The following is a 21,423-nucleotide window of genomic DNA, read 5'->3' on the forward strand; positions in this document are numbered from 1 at the left end:
CTCTTCTCTAGTGACAATTACGTCTCCCCAAGTAAAAAAATATCAGTACAGAGAAATTATACAAAAGAACTAATTATAAATTCTGGACTTAGAAAGTACAATACCTGAAGTGAAAAAGCAGTAGAGAGACTCAGCTGCAGGTTTGAGGTGACAAAAGAACCAGTACACTTGAGGAGATGTCAAGTAAAATGATTACCTTTAAACAATGGAAAGAAAAAAGAATGAAGGAAAATTAACAGATCCTCAGAGAACCATGGGACACCATCACACAGCCAAACTTAAGCCTAATCAGAATCCCAAAAGACAAGAGAAAAAAAAAAAGAGGCAGACAGAAAATGTGAAGTAAATGATGAAAACTTTCAAAATTTGATAAAAATATTAATTTACACATCTAAGAAGTGCAAAATATTCTGTGCAGGATAAATTCAAGGTGATCCATAACTAGACAATAAGAGTCAAGTCATTGAGAGGCCAAGACACAGTAAGGAGCAGAAGACAATTGACTCGACACCTATGCTGCTCCTCAATAAGATTAAGAATTAAATTCCCAGTTAAAACTTAAAGAACAAAATGCAATGGGATGATGTATACAGCATGCTGAACGATTATCAATAAGGTATACTAAATACAGAAAAACTATCCTTCAGATATTAAGGAGAAATTAAAATATTACCAAATAAAAAAAATGAAAGAATTCATTGCTAACAGACCTATCCTACAAAAAATACTACCAGAATTCCCTTAGGCTAAAGTAAAAGGATACTAGAAATGAACTGTAAATCACATGATGAAATAAAAAGCATACATTAAGTTAACTGCACAGGCAACTCTATAAAACCAATTATAAATGTACTTTACTTGCAATGTACCCTTTTGTTGTCCTTTTTGATTTAAAATAAAACAGTGTCAGACAATAAATATAAAACTATTTTATTGTAAAGATGTAATGAGTATAACAACAATAGCACTAACAAGAGGCTAGGAAAAGGAGATACACTGAAGCAAAATTTGGAAGTTACAGTAAAATTAAGTTGGTGTCAACATGAACTAGACTGTTTAAATTAAGATGCTGATTATAATCTTCAGGATGACTATGGAGAAAAATTTTAGAAAACATATAGTAAAAGAAATGAAATTTTTAAAGGCACACTAAACTGTATTGTGCCAGAGATTATATTAAGTGTAATGGGATTAACACTCTAATCAAAAGGCAGAGATGGACAAAATGGAAAAAAAAATAGACTAGAAAAAAGACAAACATTGGTTCAAAGTCACAACCAGATTGGGAACAAAAGAAGAAGAATAAAATACTATGTAAACAGTAACAAAAAGAGAATTGGAGTGGCTATACTAGTAACAGACAAAATCAAACTTAGAGCAAACACTGCTCTCAGCATGACAGCATGAGAACTCCAAGGATCACTTTCCAGCAAAATGAGTTCAAATATAAAAACCAACTATTTAAACTCTCTGGAAATGATCTTAAAGGCATACAGCCAATTAAAAAAAAAAAACAACAAACTATTCAATAGTAATTACTAAATTCAGGAAGAGAAGATGTAGGACTTCCCTACATGGTAAAGAAGTCCAGCAGTCCAGTGGTAAAGCATCTACCTGCTAATGCAGGGGACAAGAGTTCAATCCCTTGTCCAGGAAGATTCCACATGCCTCTGGGCAACTAAGCCCCTGCATCACAACTACTGAAGCTGACATGCCCTAGAGCCCATGCTCTGCAACGAGAAGCCACTGCGATAAGATGCCCACATACCACAACAAGACAGCAGCCCCCACTCACTGCAACTAGAGAAAGCCCACACAACGAAGCAGTGAAGACCCAGCACAGCCAAAAATAATAAATCAATCAACAAAAAAGAGAAGACGTAGTCTGTGGCATTTGAACCAAGACTACTCACTTCTTCCTTCTTCCCCACCCAATTAAGAAAGAAACTACTCCAGACTAGTACAGCTAGGAACAGAGGACACATTAGTTTCCTAGCTCCCAGGGGGAGAACCATCTTTCTGAGAGATGTATGACATCAACATTTCTCATCCTGCCCCACGTACACGTTGCTGAGGCTATGTTGAGGCAAATGCAGCTGAGAGGAGCTGAGGGGCTTCCTTCTTCCACCCAGTACACAATCATGGACCACAAGCTCGGCATGGGTGTGAAATCACCATTGCCCTAGCTTACAAAGTAGTGGTTCTATGCTGTTCGGAGAAGCAAACCAGTAAGACCTGAAACTACTTTCCCCCACCCTACCTAGCATTCAGGTCCTAATATGGGGGTGTTACTTCAAGAAAAGCTTACCATTGTCCCCCTTTCTACCAACACAGTCATGGCTCAAAAATTTTACCTAGAGGGAGAAGCTGACCTTAAGACATATAGCTCTTAATCTCTTCACAAAGGACCTGATTTCATTTTCGAAAACAAGTGAAGATTAACCCAAGGGTGCTCTTAAAACTAGTGCAGTTGTGGTGATAGGCAATTAGGAGGAACCCTGCTAGTTTGTTGGAGAAAACTGGGGAAAGAGACGACCGAGAGGAACCCTTGTGGAGACAGAATAAATCTCAAACATTGACCTAAGGGACTATTATTGCAAAGGAGCTGGCTTTGATTGAATTAGTCTGAGGAGCAATTTATGCCTTCCACAGAATGCAAATCAGGGAAACTTAATAGCTAAGTGTGGACACAGAAAGACACAGTCAAAGAAAGCTATGCCAAAACCACCTTTTATCCAAGAGTGATTGTGGGCATATTCAAGACTGCCCTAGAAGCAATATTAGAAAGTTCACACTATGTATGCGGGGCATTTTTTTGAGGGGAAGGGGGAGTAAACATCTCTAAAATAAGTCAGCCAGGTAGTAAAAAATTAAACAAGCAAACAACATTAAAAATCATGTGGGAGATGAGACCAGAATTCAATGTGTTTTCAAAAATGTCTACTTTCCAACATAACAATTATGAAACAAGCAAAGAAACAATAAAAGAGGTATGAAAGAAAAGCTGCTTGATAGAGTGATCAGCTATCATATTTAACAGAAAACTAACTCAAAATACCCATTGTAAATGTCTTAAAAAGCTAAGGAAACTATGACTAAAGAAGTAAAGGAAAGCATGATGATGAAATTAATAAAAAAGAACCAAATGGAAATTCTGGATTTTTAAACTACAATAATAGATTAAAAAAAAAAAATCACTAGAGGGGCTCAGGAGATTTGAATTGGTAGGAAAAAGAAGAATTAACAAACTTCAAGACTGACAGAGACTATGCAGTCTGAAGAACAGAGAAAAATGAATAAAGAAAAATAAACAATCAGATACATATATGGTACACAATTAAATGCACCAATAAATGTTTAATGAAATAAGCTGAAAGTGAGGAAAAAAGAAAAGAAAAAACATCAGAAAAATGAGATGAGTGAACATAACATAAATTTAAACATTTACTTTTTATTGAGATATGCTTGATATACAATATTATATATTCAGAAATGCAGTATAGTGATTCACAATTTTTAAAGATAATTCTCCATTCATAGTTATTATAAATTTTGATAAAGTAGGATCAAATCTGGTCACTGTGTTGCACACAAATTTTTGGAAAATTTTCTGAAATTTTAAATTTTATTTGAAAATACATTTAATATGAGATTATTCATAATAAAATTCAGATAATTTTTGTAAGTAATATGAAAAACTCGGTCACTTGTTTTATTGTTTATAACATTAAAGTAGTCTATGTCAATTATTTTACATTAAATTTCCTCTCATTCCCTTTTATTGCATTTTATCTTTAAAAGTAATGTATGTTTACCATAAAATATTGATTTTACAGATTTTGTGAGTGGCCTTAAATTTTCATGATTATATGCCTATTACCTAAGTTTGAGGGCCACATTCACATAAGAGATGATTCACAGAAGTCTCCAACAAATAATCTTTTCCTCTACCAAACCATGTATTCCTCACAAGAAGTAACAATTTTAATTACATCTGAGATAAATCATAAAACTGGCTTCCCTGATGGCTCAGCGGTAAACATTCTGCCTGCAATGTAGGAGCCACAGGTTTGATCCCTGGGACAGGAAAATTCCCTGGAGGAGGGCATGGCTACCCACTCTAGTAGTTTTGCCTAGAGAATCACATGGACAGAGGAGCCTGGCAGGCTACAGTCCATAGGGTCCCAAAGAGTAGGACATGACTGAAGTGACTTAGCACACATGCACACACGCAAATCATAAAATAACAATGACATATTATTATTTTTAGAGAAACATACAATTATAATATTCTACCAATGCCAGGAACTTTGAGATTTTCTTTCAATTCTACCACTAGAATAAGAGTTAACATATTTGATCTTGATTTTCTCTGAAGAACTGCAGTCAGTCATTTGGTTCATTTAAGGGTATATTTTAATACTGGGTTAATGCCATATATTCTGATTTTTTTGTTCCTTACATTCTGATATAACATTTTAATAAAATTACAGTAAATAAAATTCTCCCTCACTGAATATGGGAACCATAAATTCACCAATAACTGTTTTAACAAAAGAATTTTTGTTTTGTTGACAATAAATGATATTGCTAATAAGAAATTACCAAAAGCCCAGACATATAGTAATTTAAAAACTGAAAATTACAAAATACTAATATGAGAAGCATACATACAACTTCCAAGCAACACAAGTATTGTTGTAAGAATCTGACTTTTAAAGTTGGTAGAAAGAGAGTTCATAATTTAAGCAGTATGTAAGGTATGGAGGAGGGCATGGCAACCCACTCCAGTATTCTTGCCTGGAGAATCCCCATGGACAGAGGAGCCTGGCGGGCTACAGTCCATGGGGTCGCAAAGAGTCGGACAGGACTGAGTGATTAAGCGCAGTACAAGGTCTCATTAAGGGCTTTCCAGATAGCTCAGTGATAAAGAATCCACCTGCCAATGCATGAAACACTGGTTTAATCCCTGGGACGGGAAGATTCCCTGGTGAAGGAAATGGCAACCCACTCCAGTATTCTTGCCTGGGAAATCCCATGGTCAGGGGAGCCTGGCTGGATACAGTCTACGGGGTCACAGAAGAGTGGGACATGAATTAGCAACTGAAGAACAATAAGGTACAATTATCCATCTCCTCCCTCAACATGTAAATCTATAGAAAGATATTTTCTATTTGGGACCTTAAATAAAACTTAAGCATTTTATTGTCTTTTTGTTCCAAATATATTTTGTTGTTATTGTTGTTGTTAAATCTAAAGATGTACAAATGAACATTTGCTGTGCAGTTTTAATTAATCATGATGCTTTAGGTGAAAATAAATTTTCTGCTTGAATCAACATTTCACTTTTGGAAATTAACAGATAGGAAGAAATTATAAGTTTAAAAGTCTATTAATTATAAATTTTAAGAAACTGAAAGAACTATACATTTCAATGAAGATAAAGCTTATTGGCAAAATTAATAAATTTGACACAATCAGCATTAGCTTTGTAGAGATGAAACAGCATTTCAAGGAAAACTGATTTACCTTCATTATTTGTTCTATTTTATCTGCTGATGCTTATAAATTTACAGTAATATAAATATGCAAAATTTCTCCTCAAAACAGTTCACATTTAAGACAACTACATAACTTCTCTTAAGACTGGATATGGCTAATTGCAATAAATTTACATCAAAACAATAACTTACTTGAAGTCCCCAGAAGCTTGGAAGGGATTTTTAACTTTCACAGTAATTTCTTGCCATGTATAACATGGGGATTTGCATTTTATAGTTGCCTAAGGTAAAAAAGAAAACATATTATATGATAATAACAAAAAAGAATATCCTCAACTATAAAATATAGGCTTAAAGTATCTAAAAACCTGTCCATTTAAACATTTCAGAGATATTAATTTATATAAACATTATACTGCCAAAATCTGAGTGGGAAAAAAAAATAGATTTTTACCTCATCACCAATCCATAGTACTATGCTAACAACTGAATGATTTGTCACAATACTGTCTCCCAAATTTATTTCCTTAAAATTCATTTTGTTCATGACTGAGCATGATTTTACATTTGCAAATTAACCCATCATATATATATATATATATATATATTTAACCCATCATATATATATATATATACACACACACACACACACCGGTGTGTGAGTGCAAGAGTATCTGTGATATCTGTGTTGGAATGTGTGTGACTGTGGCTTGCCTGTGTTTCTAATGCAGTGGCTGTACTGATATATTTTTACTGTAATAAAAGCACAAATATAAAACTTAAACTCAAATTACTCAAGACTTCCATGAAAGAAAAGCTTTCAGGAATTCCACACTTCTAGACTAATCAGGATCTTACCGTATTCCTCCATTATTATCCAATTATTTCCTGATGTCTAAGACCATGAGTGGCCAAATGGAGAAGTAAACAGAGATCATATAAGGTCCAAGTGTCAGCTTTTCTGCCCCAGAGCCATGATAACGACAGGCTAACACCATCCATCCACGTCTCTTAAACACACGTGGCAAAGCAATGTTTTTTTTTTTTTTTTTCCAGAGAATTTGTGTGAGAGGGTTGGGAAATGTAAGAATTCAGGAGGAAATCGGAAGATCACAACAGTATCTCAGTGACAGTCAAACATGTGCTTTCTGTCCCGGGTGTCCTTATTGAACAAGCCATTCTGTCCAGGTGAGCGTCTTAATGCTCTCCTCACACAAAGTGGCCTTCTAGAGTCATTCTCTTTACCTCCCACTCAAGCCACTGCACACCTATGGTTCTTCATAATCCATATGAAAATCTGGCAACATAAATTTACTTCTTTGCCATACAGCCATGGTAGAAAATAATATTTAGACAAACTAATGGCTACACAAGTCAATCATCATAATATCACAACTATTTTACAGAGATTTAAAAATCCTTCTCCCCCATCCTTTGAGGTAGTAACACTTTAGAGCTCAGACTGGAACATCATCACCTCTCACTAAATGCTGGTCTTAGCACTATCTTTGTAATGGATTTTCTCCAGAGCACCCTAAAGATAACTTGATAAATGTTCCTATCAGAAACAGAAACATTTTCTCTGCTGTGTAAATCACCAAACCTTAATTCAAACAAAAAACAGACATAGGCCCTGGGAGTGCTTTAACTTAAATCACAAGTCTCCATGGCAGAAGGTCATGTATGACTCCTTGATATAAAGCACAAATATAATCCTAAAAAGACAACCTTAAAACAGTACTCAATACAAGTCTTTTCAAAATGCAGATGACCAACAGGCACATGAGAAGATGCTAATTATAAGAGAAACGCATATCAAAACCACAATGAGATATCATCTAGCATCTGTCAGAATGGCCATTATCAAAAAGAACACAAATAACAAATGCTGGCGAGGATGTGGAGGAAAGGGAACCCTTTTACTGTTGGTGGGAAGGTAAATTACCACAGTCACTGTGGAAAACAGTATGGAGGTGTCTCAAAAACTAAAAATAGAACTACCATGTGATCCAGCTATTCCACTCTGGGTATATATCCAAAGAAAATGAAGATACTAATTTGAATAAATACATGCACCCCAACTTTCATAGCAGCATTATTTATAATTGCCAAGATATGGAAGCAACCTAAGTGTCCATCAACAGATGAATGGATAATGAAGACGTGGGGTGGATGTGTGTGTGTGTGTGTATGTGTATGTGTGTATACATATATATACATTTATTTATATCTGTGCCAGTGTATGTGTGCTCAGTTGCTTAGTCATGTCCAAGTCTTTGAGACCCCATGGACTGTAGCACACCAGGCTCCTCTGTCCATGGGATTTTTCAAGCAAATATACTGGAGTGGCTGGCCACTTCCTTCTCCAGAGGATTTTCCCAACCCAGAGATTGAACCCACGTCTCTTGTGTCTCCTGCGTTGGCAGGCAGATTCTTTATTACTAGCACCACCTGTGAAGCCACATATATATATATATATTTTGCCATTTGCAGCAACATGGATGTACTTGGGCTTTGCAGGTGGTGCTAGTGGTAATGAACCCAATTGCCAATGCAGAAGATACAAGAGATGCAAGTTTGATCCTTGGGTAGGGAAGATCCCCTGGAAGAGGGCATGGCAACTGCTGCAATATTCCTGCCTGGAGAATACCATGGAAAGAGGACCTGGCAGGCTACAGTACATAAAGTTGCAAAGAGTTGGACACAACTGAAGCAACTTAGCAGCGGCAGGATGTATTATGGGAAGGCATTATGGGCATTATGCTAAGTGAACTAAGTCAGAAAGAGACAAATACTGCATGATATCACTTATATGTGAGAACTAAAAAATGCAACAAACTAGTGAATATAATAAAAAAAGAAACAGCCTCACAGATACAGAGAACAAATTAATGGTTACCAGTGATGAGAGTGGAGAGGGGCAATGTAGGGGTGGGAGGTACAAACTCTTGAGTGTAAGATAGGTCCAGGGATGCATTGTACAATAAAGGGGATATAACCAATATTTCTAATAACTGTAAATGGAAAGCAATGTTTAAACATTGCATACAAAATTAATAAACAAAACCAAAATTTTTAAAAGTACAAGTCCTTTCAACTTCTATTATAAAATTGAGACTTATTGCCAAAGAAAGAGTATCAAAGCAAAAATATCAGAGATACAGAAACCAAAAACTGCACAAATATAAGTAAGTACACATCTGCGTCGGCATATGCACATGATCTCAAAGAACAAGAGCTGCCAGGAGATAAAACTTGGAAGAACAGCTGTACTTGGAACACTTCTTGGCTTGAGAAGAGAAGCAAAAAATATATCATAAAAGAGGTAAGATTTACTTACGATGGCTTTAAAATTGAGGACTTCACCCTTGAGAGCAAAAGTCATCGTAGTACCTCCTATTCCATTCTTAAGTCTTGAAATTAATAGCAGTGAAGCTTCAGCAGGATGGAGGAAGCGACTGGTAAATTTCAGAGTGATAGTAATTTGGTTTCTATTTAACAAAAGATAAAAGAAAATACTGTAATGAAAAAAGACAACAAGCATCTATTCAGTGAAGATCATATACCTAGTACACACACCCAGCAAAATACTCACTTCTACAGTAAAATTAAAGATTGTTGTGGATTTTAGAAAGCCTATAATCTAGTTATTGCTGTCAGTCAAAACATGTTGATCCAGTCTGTAAAACCTAAAGTTAACTTCCAAATGCATATATAATCTACCGAGTATTTGATTTTCTAAGAGTTAGCCACAGGAAATCATGTATGCATTTTTGTGTGAATTTTATAGGACATTCTGGGCTACTGGTTAGGCATTTTCTTAGTTACATCAATGACTTTTGATTACATGGAGGAAAAAATGAGAAAGACATTCAAAAAAATACTTAAAACTGTGGTTGAAAATAAAATTCAAACCTCAAATCAAAATAAAAGCATATAAGTAGCATGACTTTTATTTGAAAGACAAACTTAATTAAAGGGAAGAATAAAGAAAACATGTCTATCTCCTTTAATCTTCAACTTTCTAGTCTAAACCATAGCAAAACAGTTGAAGAATCTATGGACTTGGAAACTTTATTTCCCAGCTTTTAGGGGAATGACTAAGCCATGGCACCCTGGCAATCTTGCATGACCACACAGGCCACACAGATGCAAAATTTAACTGCAGTGGCTGTAAGTGTTGCCAGAAAGTTCTGTGATCCTCCCATAACATGAGACCATGGAGTTTCAGGAAAAACTGCGAAAAGAACATTTATTTGCCTCTCTATCTTCCATGAGAGGCTGTCAGCAGACAGTTTCCCACTGACTTCGTGTAGCCCCCTACAGCATAGAGTTACAGGCTAGAAAACTGCTTAATTGCAGCATGAAACTGTCAGCAACAGGTGTCCTCCCATGCATGATGCAGTCTTCTGGCCCCTTTTGTTTTGGCGTCACTCTGCATAAGGGGCATGGAGATCTGCCCCTCTGGTAACTTTTGCTTTTACTGTCTATGTAAGTAATGAGCTCTCTGAATGAAAAATGGGCTCAATGTTTCTTTACTGGCTGAATCTTTCCGCCTTACCTTTCCACAGCTGTAGGTGGTAAACCTTGGAGACTTTTATCTTTGCTTTTTCTCTGACTTTTAGCATAGTTAGCACTATACATCATATCACAGTTATTCTTTGCACAAACTATCACCTGTCATTTTCCCTTAGGATACACACAGTTGGGAACAGAAATGGCAATAGCTTCTCTCAGCATTAAACTATGGCTTAACTTCCCCAGAATCTTTGAAGAATCTCTGTCGAATAGGGGAGCTTAGGGTGCAGCATAGAGTAAAGTGAATGGAGGACTTTCAAAATCAATTGAAATATTCTCAAAATTGATTTTTAGGGAAAATTACAACTCAGAACTAGCAGGAATGGGAGAACTTTATTCAGATATAATATAACTAATCTCAACTACTGCAAAAGGACATTTTCCTGACTATTATAAAAAGCTCATGTACTTAAATTTAACTGAAAAGAAAGAGTACTTGACCTTGACATATTTTTCTGGGTGTTTTTCAAACTCTGTATTAGGATACCTGTGATTTAGGAGTTTTATAGATATTCAAAAATTCATTACTAGATAAAGTCATACATTCAATTAAAATTTATAATGTTCCAGACTTTGTTTTAGATTTGGGGGATAATTAGAAAAAAAAAAAACCACACTATTCCTAAACTCCTGGATCTTTCGTTTTATACAACATGGCAGACATTAATTACATCATCATAAAATAAATGTGAAAACAAACTATATATGTGCTATGAAGTGATATAAGGGCGTGTAATGGAGAGTGTGATACAGTCTGAAGGGTTAGAGGAAGTGATATGTCAGGTAGGATATGGAGGATGAGAATGAGTTAGGTAGGATTTGCGTGGGACAAAAGAAGGCAACCAAGCACTCTAGTATGATGAATTCTAATGATTTTAAATAATTTATCAAAGAATAGTGGTATTGAAGCTTAGAAAGCAAGGGTGTCAGTGATACAAGATGTGGTTAAGAGCCAGCCATGAAAGGCCACATGGGCTATGTTGAGATATTCAGTCTATATCCTATGGTGACGGGAAGCTATCAGAATATTTTAAGCCAAAGAGTAACATGACTAAATTTACATTAAAAACATTATTGCTAGTCTAATATAAAGGATGAACTGCAGAGAATCCTTTTAGGAATTGATTGTAGTAGCCCAGTTTAAAGGTGATCATTTCAGTTCAGTTGCTCAGTCGTGTCTGATTCTTTGCGACCCCAAGAACCGCAGCACGCCAGGCCTCCCTGTCCATCACCAACTCCCGGAGTTTACCCAAACTCATGTCCATTGAGTCAGTGATGCCATGTAACCATCTCATCCTCTGTCATCCTCTTCTCCTCCTGCCCTCAATCTTTCCCAGCATCAGAGTCTTTTCAAATGAGTCAGCACTTCACATCAGTATTAGAGCTTCAAAGTATTAGGCCAAAGTATTAGAGTTTCAGCTTCAACATCAGTCCCTCCAAAGAACTCCCAGGACCAATCTCCTTTAGGGTGGACTGGTTGGATCTCCTTGCAATCCAAGGGACTCTCAAGAGTCTTCTCCGACATCACAGTTGAAAAGCATCAATTATTCAGTGCTCAGCTTTCTTTATAGTTCAACTCTCACATCCATACATGACTACTGGAAAAACCATAGCCTTGACTAGACAGACCTTTGTTGGCAAAGTAATGTCTCTGCTTTTCAATGTGCTGTCTAGGTTGGTCATAACTTTCCTCCCAAGGAGTAAGTGTCTTTTAATTTCATGGCTGCATCACCATCTGCAGTGATTTTGGAGTCCCCAAAAATAGAGTCAGTCAATGTTTCCACTGTTTCCCCATCTATTTCCCATGAAGGGATGGGACTGGATGCCATGGTCTTAGTTTTCTGAATGTTGAGCTTTAAGCCAACTTTTTCACTCTCCTCTTTCACTTTCATCAAGAGGCTCTTTAGTTCCTCTTCACTTTCTGCCATAAGGGTGCTGTCATCTGCATATCTGAGGTTATTGATATTTCTCCTGGCAATCTTGATTCCACTTGTGCTTCTTCCAGCCCAGCATTTCTCATGATGTACTCTGCATATAAGTTAAATCAGCAGGGTGACAATATACAGCATTGACGTACTCCTTTTTCTATTTGGAACCAGTCTGTTGTTCCACATCCAGTTCTAACTGTTGCTTCCTGACCTGCATACAGGTTTCTCAAGAGGCAGGTCAGGTGGTCTGGTGTTCCCATCTCTTTCAGAATTTTCCACAGTTTATTGTGATCCACACAGTCAAAGGCTTTGGCATAATCAATAAAGCAGAAATATATATTTCTCTGGAACTCTCTTGTTTTTTCAATGATCCAGCAGATGTTGCCAATTTGATCTCTGGTTCCTCTGCCTTTTCTAAAACTAGCTTGAGCATCTGGAAGTTCAAGTTCATGTATTGCTGAAGCCTGGCTTGGAGAATTTAGAGCATTACTTTGCTAGCGTGTGAGATGAGTGCAACTGTGCAGTAGTTTGAGCATTCTTTGCCATTGCCCTTCTTTGGGATTGGAATGAAAACTGACCTTTTCCAGTCCTGTGGCCACTGCTGAGTTTTCCAAATTTGCTGACATATTGAGTGCAGCACTTTCACATCATCATCTTTTAGGATTTGAAATAGCTCAACTGGAATTCCATCACCTCCACTAGCTTTGTTCATAGTGATGCTTCCTAAGGCCCACTTGATGCTTCCTAAGGCTTCACATTCCAGAATGTCTGGCTCTAGATGAGTCATCACACCATCGTGATTATCTGGGTCATGAAGATCTTTTTTGTACAGTTCTTCTGTGTATTCTTCCCACCTCTTCTTCTTTTAGGTCCATACTATTTCTGTCCTTTATTGAGCCCATCTTTGCATGAAATGTTCCCTGGGCATCTCTAATTTTCTTGAAGAGATCTCTAGTCTTTCCAATTCTATTGTTTTCCTCTATTTCTTTGTATTGATCACTGAGGAAGGCTTTCTTATCTCTCCTTGCTATTCTTTGGAACTCTGCATTCAAATGAGTATGTCTTTCCTTTTCTCCTTTGCTTTTTGCTTCTCTTTCTTTCACAGCTATTTGCAAGGCCTCCTCAGACAGCCATTTTACTTTTTTGCATTTCTTTCTCTTGGGGATGGTCTTTCTCCCTGTCTCCTGTACAATGTCACGAACTTCCATCCGTAGTTCATCAGGCACTCTGTCTATGAGATCCAGTCCCTTAAATCTATTTCTTACTTCCACTGTATAACCATAAAGGATTTGATTAAGATCATACCTGAATGGTCTAGTGGTTTTCCCTACTTTCTTCAATTTAAGTCTGATTTTGGCAATAAGGAGTTCATGATCCGAGCCACAATCAGGTCCCAGTCTTGTTTTTGCTGTGTATAGACCTTCTCCATCTTTGGCTGCAAAGAATATAATCAACCTGATTTCGGTGTTTGCCATCTAGTGATGTCCATGTGTAGAGTCTTCTCTTGTGTTGTTGGAAGAGGGTGTTTGCTGTGACCAGTGCATTCTCTTGGCAAAACTCTATTAGCCTCTGCCCTGCTTCATTCTGTACTCCAAGGCCAAATTTGCCTGTTACTTCAGGTGTTTCTTGACTTCCTACTTTTGCATTCCAGTCCCCTCTAATGAAAAGGACATGTTTTTTGGGTGTTAGTTCTAAAAGGTCTTATAAGTCTTCATAGAACTGTTCAACCATTCAACTTTTTAAGGTGATAATACATTAGATTAGCTTGAAAGAGGTAGGTAAAGGGAAGGATTCCAAATTTAAGACAAAATCAGTAAGACTAGGTAATGGATTGGCTCTCCGTGGAAGTGGAAGACGATGAAAAAAGGAGTTCAAGAATGACCATAATCTATGGGATTTCCATGGTGGTCCAGTGGTTAAGAATCCGCCTTGCAATACAGGGAATGCAGGCTCAATCCCTGGTCAGGGAACTAAGATTCTACATGTCACAGGGCAACTCTGTCTGCATGCTGCAACTACTAAGCCCATGTGCCCTAGAGCCTGTGCTCCTCAATAAAAGAAGCCACCACAATGAGAAGCTTGTGCACCACAACTTAGAGCATAACTCCTTCTTGCCGTAAGTAGAGAAAGCTCATGCACCAGAACAAAGACCCAGCACAGTCACAAATAAATAAATAAATAAAAAGAATAATCATAATCAAAATAACATGCACTTAGTAAATAAATTTATGGAACTATACTTAAGTTTTATGAAACATTTAAAAATATAGTATTCTTTTTGCGAAGCCCATGGCTGGTTTTAGAACCATCAAGATTTTGAGCTTCTCTTGAGTATAGATATTCCTTTTATAAAGTCTGTAGACATATTTAAGAATGTAAATAACCAGAGCCTTCGTAAGTGTGTTAGAAAGTTCAGAATCAAGTTGGTTGTCCACTTCAGGTACACGTCTTAGGTCTCTAGACATGTGTATCATAATTGTGGACTTTATCTTAATTGTCTTACCATTTATTTTCTTTTTCCTCCAATTGCCTCCCCCTCATTTAAAAAAGTTTCCTTGATATTACGTGTACCTCATCAACTACTTCAACTTGGCTTTTGGAAGAGATGGGGAATAAATATATGACACATCAATGTCAGTGCCCAGATGGCTCAATGAGAATAATGAGGAAAAAAAGAAACAGAATGGTTTTCTAAAAGTATACTTTCACTTTTATGACAGTCACTCTATGATTAGAGCTAAATAAAGTCATCAAGTTAGATGCAGAAATGTTTGCTTATATGCTGGTGTAGCCATTTAATCTTTTCTATATAAATCATATCTCAGAGAATTTAAATCCACAACTGGCAGAGAAAACTATTATTAATCATGATTTAGACAGATTCTAAGATAGGATGTGGTGCAACATAGATAATTATGTAATATATGATAATGATAAACCTACAGATTTTTTAAGTAAAATATTTTCTGAACCCTCTGTGTAAAAACCAAAGCTTTGAAATTAGTCTAGCTAAATAGTTATTTTTAGAAACACCTAAAAATGGCATTGAAACCTACAATCTGAAACGCATCTGCAGAAGTGAATATCTGGTTTTCACATACATTGAGAATTAAGCATTACATTTTCAGGGAATCCTTCCTAAGAACACGGAGGTGCTTAATTTTCCCCCATTTTCCTCTAGTTTTATACATACATGACAAATAAAACAACTATCAAATTACATCCTTATTATGTATTTGCTTGTGTGACACTCTGCCAGATTATAAACCTCTGTGAGTAGTTTTGATATATTTTCATCTATGAATCATAGTACTTCAAATTTAGAGGAGGGATGCAAATACTTACTGACTGCTTCCTATAAGTCCCAGTTACAGTGCTAGGTGTTGTCCCTATATAACTACATTTATTACTGAACACTATAGGCAAATATTCTGATCTCCATTTTCCAAATAAGAAAAATGAAGCTTGATATAAAATCTGTATGTGTCACTATTTAAGCCCAGTATTTAATTGTTAAATGACATGATAAAAGGGTTCTAGGCCACACTGGCATCCGAAACTCAGATTCAGTGTCTCTCTCTCTCTAAGATAAATCTCATTAAGATTATAATAAAGTTTTTTTTTTTAAGCTACTAGTTGAAGGAAACCATCAGTGAGAATCTGCATACAGGCTAATAAAAGAAACAAAGCTACCTATAGACTCATGGAGAAGCCATTTCCAGAAATACCTATGTAAATGGAGGGCAAAATGAGTTTCAAACAACCCTATTCTTCCAAAGGTCAGTGTATGATGTCAGGCAACTGGACATAAAAGCAAAATTGTTTTTACCCTAAAATGAAGTTGGCCAATTGACAAACCTGTCCATATACAGAATCACAATTTACTTTTCTATTGCTATATTATTATATATAAATGAATAAACAAGTATCACAAGTCATTATAGTAAATCCTTCAACATGAAACACTGAGACCAAGATAAAAAAAATACCAACTGACCTCAAAGAAAATAAAAATAATATGGGTAATAGATGAGAACATAAAAGTCAGAATGTAAAAGTCAGAGACATTTATGAAGATATTGTAACTCCAATTTAACAATGGGATGCTATGAAATAGATACCCAATGAAAAACAAAGTATTCTTATATATATATATATATGGATATATATGGGTATATATATATATCCATATATATATGGAATTATCTATCTACCTACCTATTTATCTATCTCCTAAAGGAAACAGTTAGAAATGAAGGCATGTTGATCAAGAGAGAAAAAACAGTGAGCTGAAAAATGAGTGGTGAGATAGGATATATAGAGAATCCAGTTAACAGCATCCAACAACCAAAGGCTGAAAAATGAGAACAGAGACAATGGAGAAGAGAAAATGATGAAAAGTAACTGGAGAGAATTTTCCAAAGTTTATTAAACAAAAAAAACCCTCATAATTAAAGGACTCACTGTGCTCCTAGTAAGTGAATAAAAGATCCTTTTTGATTCATTCTGGAACAATATCAGAACACAGTGGAAGATCCTAAAAATGTCCAGGGGTGCGGGAAAGCAGAATTATAGTAGAAATTACAGTATCACAAAAACTGAATACTATGAGGCAAGTGGAATAATTATCTCAAAGCTATAAGGAAAAACTCTCTCATCTTGGAAAAACATATGATGCAAAATATAAATCAAGTGTAAGGGTAGTAAAAAAACATGCTTAAAAATAAAAATTTTGGCAAATTTACCTCTCCTATACTTTCTATTAGATGGTTTCATAAAGGAAGGTTTTTTTAGTAAAGAAGTGAGTACACTAAGAAAGAGAAATATATTAGTTTATATCCAAAGAGAAATATAGAGTGTCCAATACTAACAGCTCTTCAGTAGGTCTGGAAAGCAATCAGTCCAAATAAGAACTAAAGGCAACAAGCTCTAGAATGTGATACACTTGAAGGAAAGGTTTTACATATTTCTTTAGAATTTATTAATTTTTCTCAACTTAAAAGGGAGTCAAAAGATACTTTGTATCTACTGATGGTATACAAAGGAAATATTTACAAAACACATTTTTACTCTTGGAACAGTAATGAATAAAAGATAAAACTAGTGATGTTTAGTGGGAGGGTGATACATCTAGAGGGGTAAGTAAGCAACATCAGCAAATATGTCAATATTATGCCATATGTCAAGACACTATTTCTGAGGTTGATAAAACAAAAATATTGGCAGGATATATATATTATTTATATTTATGGAGGTAACCATTGGAAGAATTAAAATTAGACATAGCTGAAAGACTTAAAAGTAGGCACTCAAGAAATGCATCTCTAGAGATGAGAATATCAGGGGAGAAGGACTTTTTTGCACGTTAAACTTCCCTGCATAGTTGAATTGTTAAAGCAGGTGCAAGTTAAATTTTGATTTGAAAAGATAAAGAAATTGACAACAAGAATATATGTACATGTCAAATATGGTCAAAATATTGATGCAATTATATGTTATGGATCTGTAGGATTTCTTACAAACAGATAAAGCTATATTTTCTTTGAATGCCAAGGGCTTTGTATGAATATGATATACACAAACACACACACAATATGTACAGGTGTCGGTTAAAAAGTCTCAACTCTTGCCTTCCCTTGTGGCTTAGCTGGTAAAGAATCCACCTGCAATGCGGGAGACCTGGATTCAGTCCCTGGGTTGGCAAGATCCCCTGGAGAAGGGAAAGGCTACCCACTCCAGTATTCTGGCCTGGAGAATTCCATGGACTGTATAGTCCACAGGGTCACAAAGAGTCAGACACGACTGAGCGACTTTCACTTTCACTTCACTTCCAACTCTGGGTTTAGATCGGCTGGTTTTGAATCTCTAATTCACAATTTAATAACAGGGAAAATTGGATAAATAATTTAATGTCTCTATGCCCAATGTCTTCTTTTGTAAAAGGAGGACACTAATATGGTTGCCAGGATGATTAAATATGAAAAGGTACTAAAAGTGTATATTATACAGGTTTTGTACATAGCAAATACTTAACAGATATTAAGTACTTCAACATTTACATTTATAATGCATTTATTTTGTAAATATTTAATTATGCATATGCTATAATATTCATATAAAAATACTAGAAAGAAATCAACTAATAAATGCATTTATCAGATGGAATTCTAGGTAATTTTTGTTTTTTTTAATACTTTTCTGTAACAACTTTTCAGCAATGGCAGCATACAGGTTTCATATTTATATTCATATTTATATGAAAACTATAAATGCTAATTAAACTAACAAGACATATGGTCTTGGGAATTTCATAGCAGTTCAGCGGTGATTTCACTGCTGTGACCTAAGTTTGATCCCTGGTCAGGGAATGAGGATACTGTAAGCTGTACAGCACAGCCAAAAAAAAAAAAAAGAAAGAAATATGGTCTTAAGCTAAAACATCATAGGTCTAGTGTGGTTGTTAGGAAGAATTTTCACATAATGGGAGCTTTGAAACACTGGAACAGGCTATTAGGTTTATGAAAGAACAAAGGGTGGAGTGGAGGGGGCACCTTAACTCTTTTCACTTATTATCACTTATTATTCACTTATTTGAAGAAGGGAATGACAACTCACTCCATTATTCTTGCCTGAAGAATCCCATGGACAGAGGAGCCTGGCAGGCTACAGTCCATGGGGTTGCAAGAGTCGGACACAACTTAGCGACTAAACCACCACCACTGTTCACTTATTAGCATCCTATTTGAAGGGCAGAGAATAGATCTCAACGATCAAAGTACTGAGGGAAGACAAACTGACATTGGCCAAAAGAACTACTATTACTAACACTGTATTTTATAACAAATATATAAGAAGTATAATTTGGAAGATGAGTGGGATGTTTTTACAAGGAGCTTTATTCTGGGATTCGATTTATAATATAGATACAAGTAAGTGGAGAAATGTTTTTCTCATATTTAATTCAATTTGAATGTAGTCCCAATGATGAATAGTCATATTTTATAAATTATATACTCTTTTAGCATGGAGCAACAACTGAAGAAAACTAACAGTGGCTAATGACATCAGCCAAGGGCAGTATAGCAGCTGGATTTCTTTGCATTTTAATACAATTAAAACTGGCTCCCACTTCCAATTATTTCTGTGTTTAACACACTAGAGTAACAACTATAATGTGAAAAATAATTCAGGTTAAAATATAGTTCAAAAACCAAAAAGATAACCAAAAGGATAATTAGTAGTTATAATCTGTTGCTTTGCAGAAGGAAAAAATAATTGACTACAAAGGCAATGACTAAAATTCAAGACTGGTTAAAGTCCATTAGTGGTTATTATATTTGTCAACCCCTGTGGTACTGATACAGCTATTCTCACATCATCCTAGTATTATATTAATATAATAACAGTATCTGCCATCATTAACACTTATTGAATTAGGATTTGTTGATCCAAGAGGAGTCATATATTATGCTCATTTAATTTCTTAAGACTATTCTCTGAGGGTTTCATTTGTTCCTTATTTTTAGGAATGGACTAGTAGTAGAAACATTGAACAAGCATCATGTGAATAGAATCAAGTAAAAATGAGACTTTTCAGACTATCACCTGATATGGGAGAGTGGATGTATGTATGTATAAAACATACATTGATATACAATGATTATAAAGGGATAGAGAAAAATGACAACACTGGGGGTATCTTTGAGGTAAAATTACTAGCTTTTACTTTTATTTTTCTTCGTATTTTCATAGTTTCTAAATTTTTCACAATGAGTATATAGTGCTTCTATAATTAGAAACAACTAAATATATATTTAGCACACACTGGTTCCAATTTCCTATAGGAAACAGAATTGTAGTACATAAAGAACTTAAAAGAGTTATTTTCTGTGGACCATATGCATGCAAAATAAACTAAAATAAACACATACATAAAAAGCAGATCTTTTATATTGTTAGAATTGTTTTCATAAAATTGTTGAGAAATCTCACTAACATATAAATAATTTATCTATATCAGCAATGGTGACCTTTTCATTACATATACATAGCTATTAAAAATAAATCCAAGACATTCTTTTGTAATTATAATGCACATTAAATCTCTACGGTTGATGTATTCAATGAAGCAAAATTAAAAGAAAAAAAAGAAAAACACTTACTTTGCAGAAATTGTCACAGTGTTCCCTGCTTGGGAGAGGGAGAAGTCAGAGGCATCTCTTCCGACAATTGTAGCAGTATAAACTAAGCTTTTCAAGCTTGGATTTTTCAGTTGAATCTATGTTGAAGAAGAGAGTATAAATGAGATCATGAATTTTAAAGATACACAACTTAACATTTCTTATTTTTATCAAAGAGAATCATATATTTTTAGCATGAAAATACTTACCCTAGTGTAGTAGCTGGAAGAAAGCAGTTTGTATTTAAAGACTGTGTGTGTGTGTGTGTGTGTGTGTGTGTGTGTGTGTGTGTGTGTGTGTGTGTGTGTGTGTGTGTGTGTGTGTGTGTGTGTGTGTGTGTGTGTGTGTGTGTGTGTGTGTGTGTGTGTGTGTGTGTCTTCTTTTCTTCAGAAGTAGTCAAAGAGAAGACATTATCAGATAAGGAAATGACAGATGTAAAAACACCTGATCACCAAAGATTTGAAATCCAAAGTTAGCAACTTGGATTTTAATCTCACTGCAAAGGGAAACCTTTAAAGAATTTTAAACAGATTCCAATTTACAAAAAGGTTACTCTGGCTGCTCAGTGTAGAAAGTGTTATAAGGAATGGAATCAGAAGTCCAGGCTGAAAACAATGGTGGCCTCATCTAGAAGTGGTAGTAGAGTTAGGGGTTGGCTTCCCCTTCCTTCCTGATGTCAAGATATTTCAGCACGAGCTGGAATCAAGATTGCCGAGAGAAATATCAATAACCTCAGATTTGCAAATGACATCACTCTTATGGCAAAAAGTGAAGAAGAACTAAAGAGCCTCTTGATGAAACTGAAAGAGGAGAGTGAAAAGTTGGCTTGAGGCTCAACATTCAGAAAACTAAGATCGCAGCACCTGGTCCCATCACTTCATGGAAAATACATGGGGAAACAATGGAAACAGTGTCAGACTTTATTATTTTGGGGCTCCAAAATCACTGCAGATAGAGACTTGTAACCATGAAATTAAAAGACGCTAGCTCCTTGGAAGAAAAGTTATGACCAACCTAGACAACATATTAAAAAGCAGAGACATTACTTTGCCAACAAAGGTCCGTCTAGTCAAAGCTTTGGTTTTTCCAGTAGTCATGCATGGATGAGAGAGTTGGACTACAAAGAAAGCTGAGTGCCCAAGAATTGATGCTTTTGAACTGTGGTGTTGGAGAAGACTCTTGAGAATCCCTTGGACTGCAAGGAGATCCAACCAGTCCATCCTAAAGGGAATTAGT

The 21,423-nt window shown here is 35.7% G+C and overlaps 1 protein-coding gene across 1 annotated transcript in view; it reads right to left on the reverse strand.

Moving 5' to 3' along the window:
- CFAP47 (cilia and flagella associated protein 47) overlaps positions 1–21,423 on the reverse strand; it is a 479,971-nt gene that overhangs the window by 233,634 nt on the left and 224,914 nt on the right. The window contains exons 37-39 of the mRNA XM_043897451.1: positions 20,170–20,285; positions 8,842–8,992; positions 5,694–5,782 (exon numbers count right to left, since the gene is read on the reverse strand). Coding sequence (XP_043753386.1) covers positions 5,694–5,782; positions 8,842–8,992; positions 20,170–20,285 — 356 coding nt within the window. The remainder of the gene's footprint in view (positions 1–5,693; positions 5,783–8,841; positions 8,993–20,169; positions 20,286–21,423) is intronic.

Source organism: Cervus elaphus, chromosome X (assembly GCF_910594005.1).
Source record: "Cervus elaphus chromosome X, mCerEla1.1, whole genome shotgun sequence".
NCBI classification, from domain to species: Eukaryota; Metazoa; Chordata; class Mammalia; order Artiodactyla; family Cervidae; genus Cervus; species Cervus elaphus.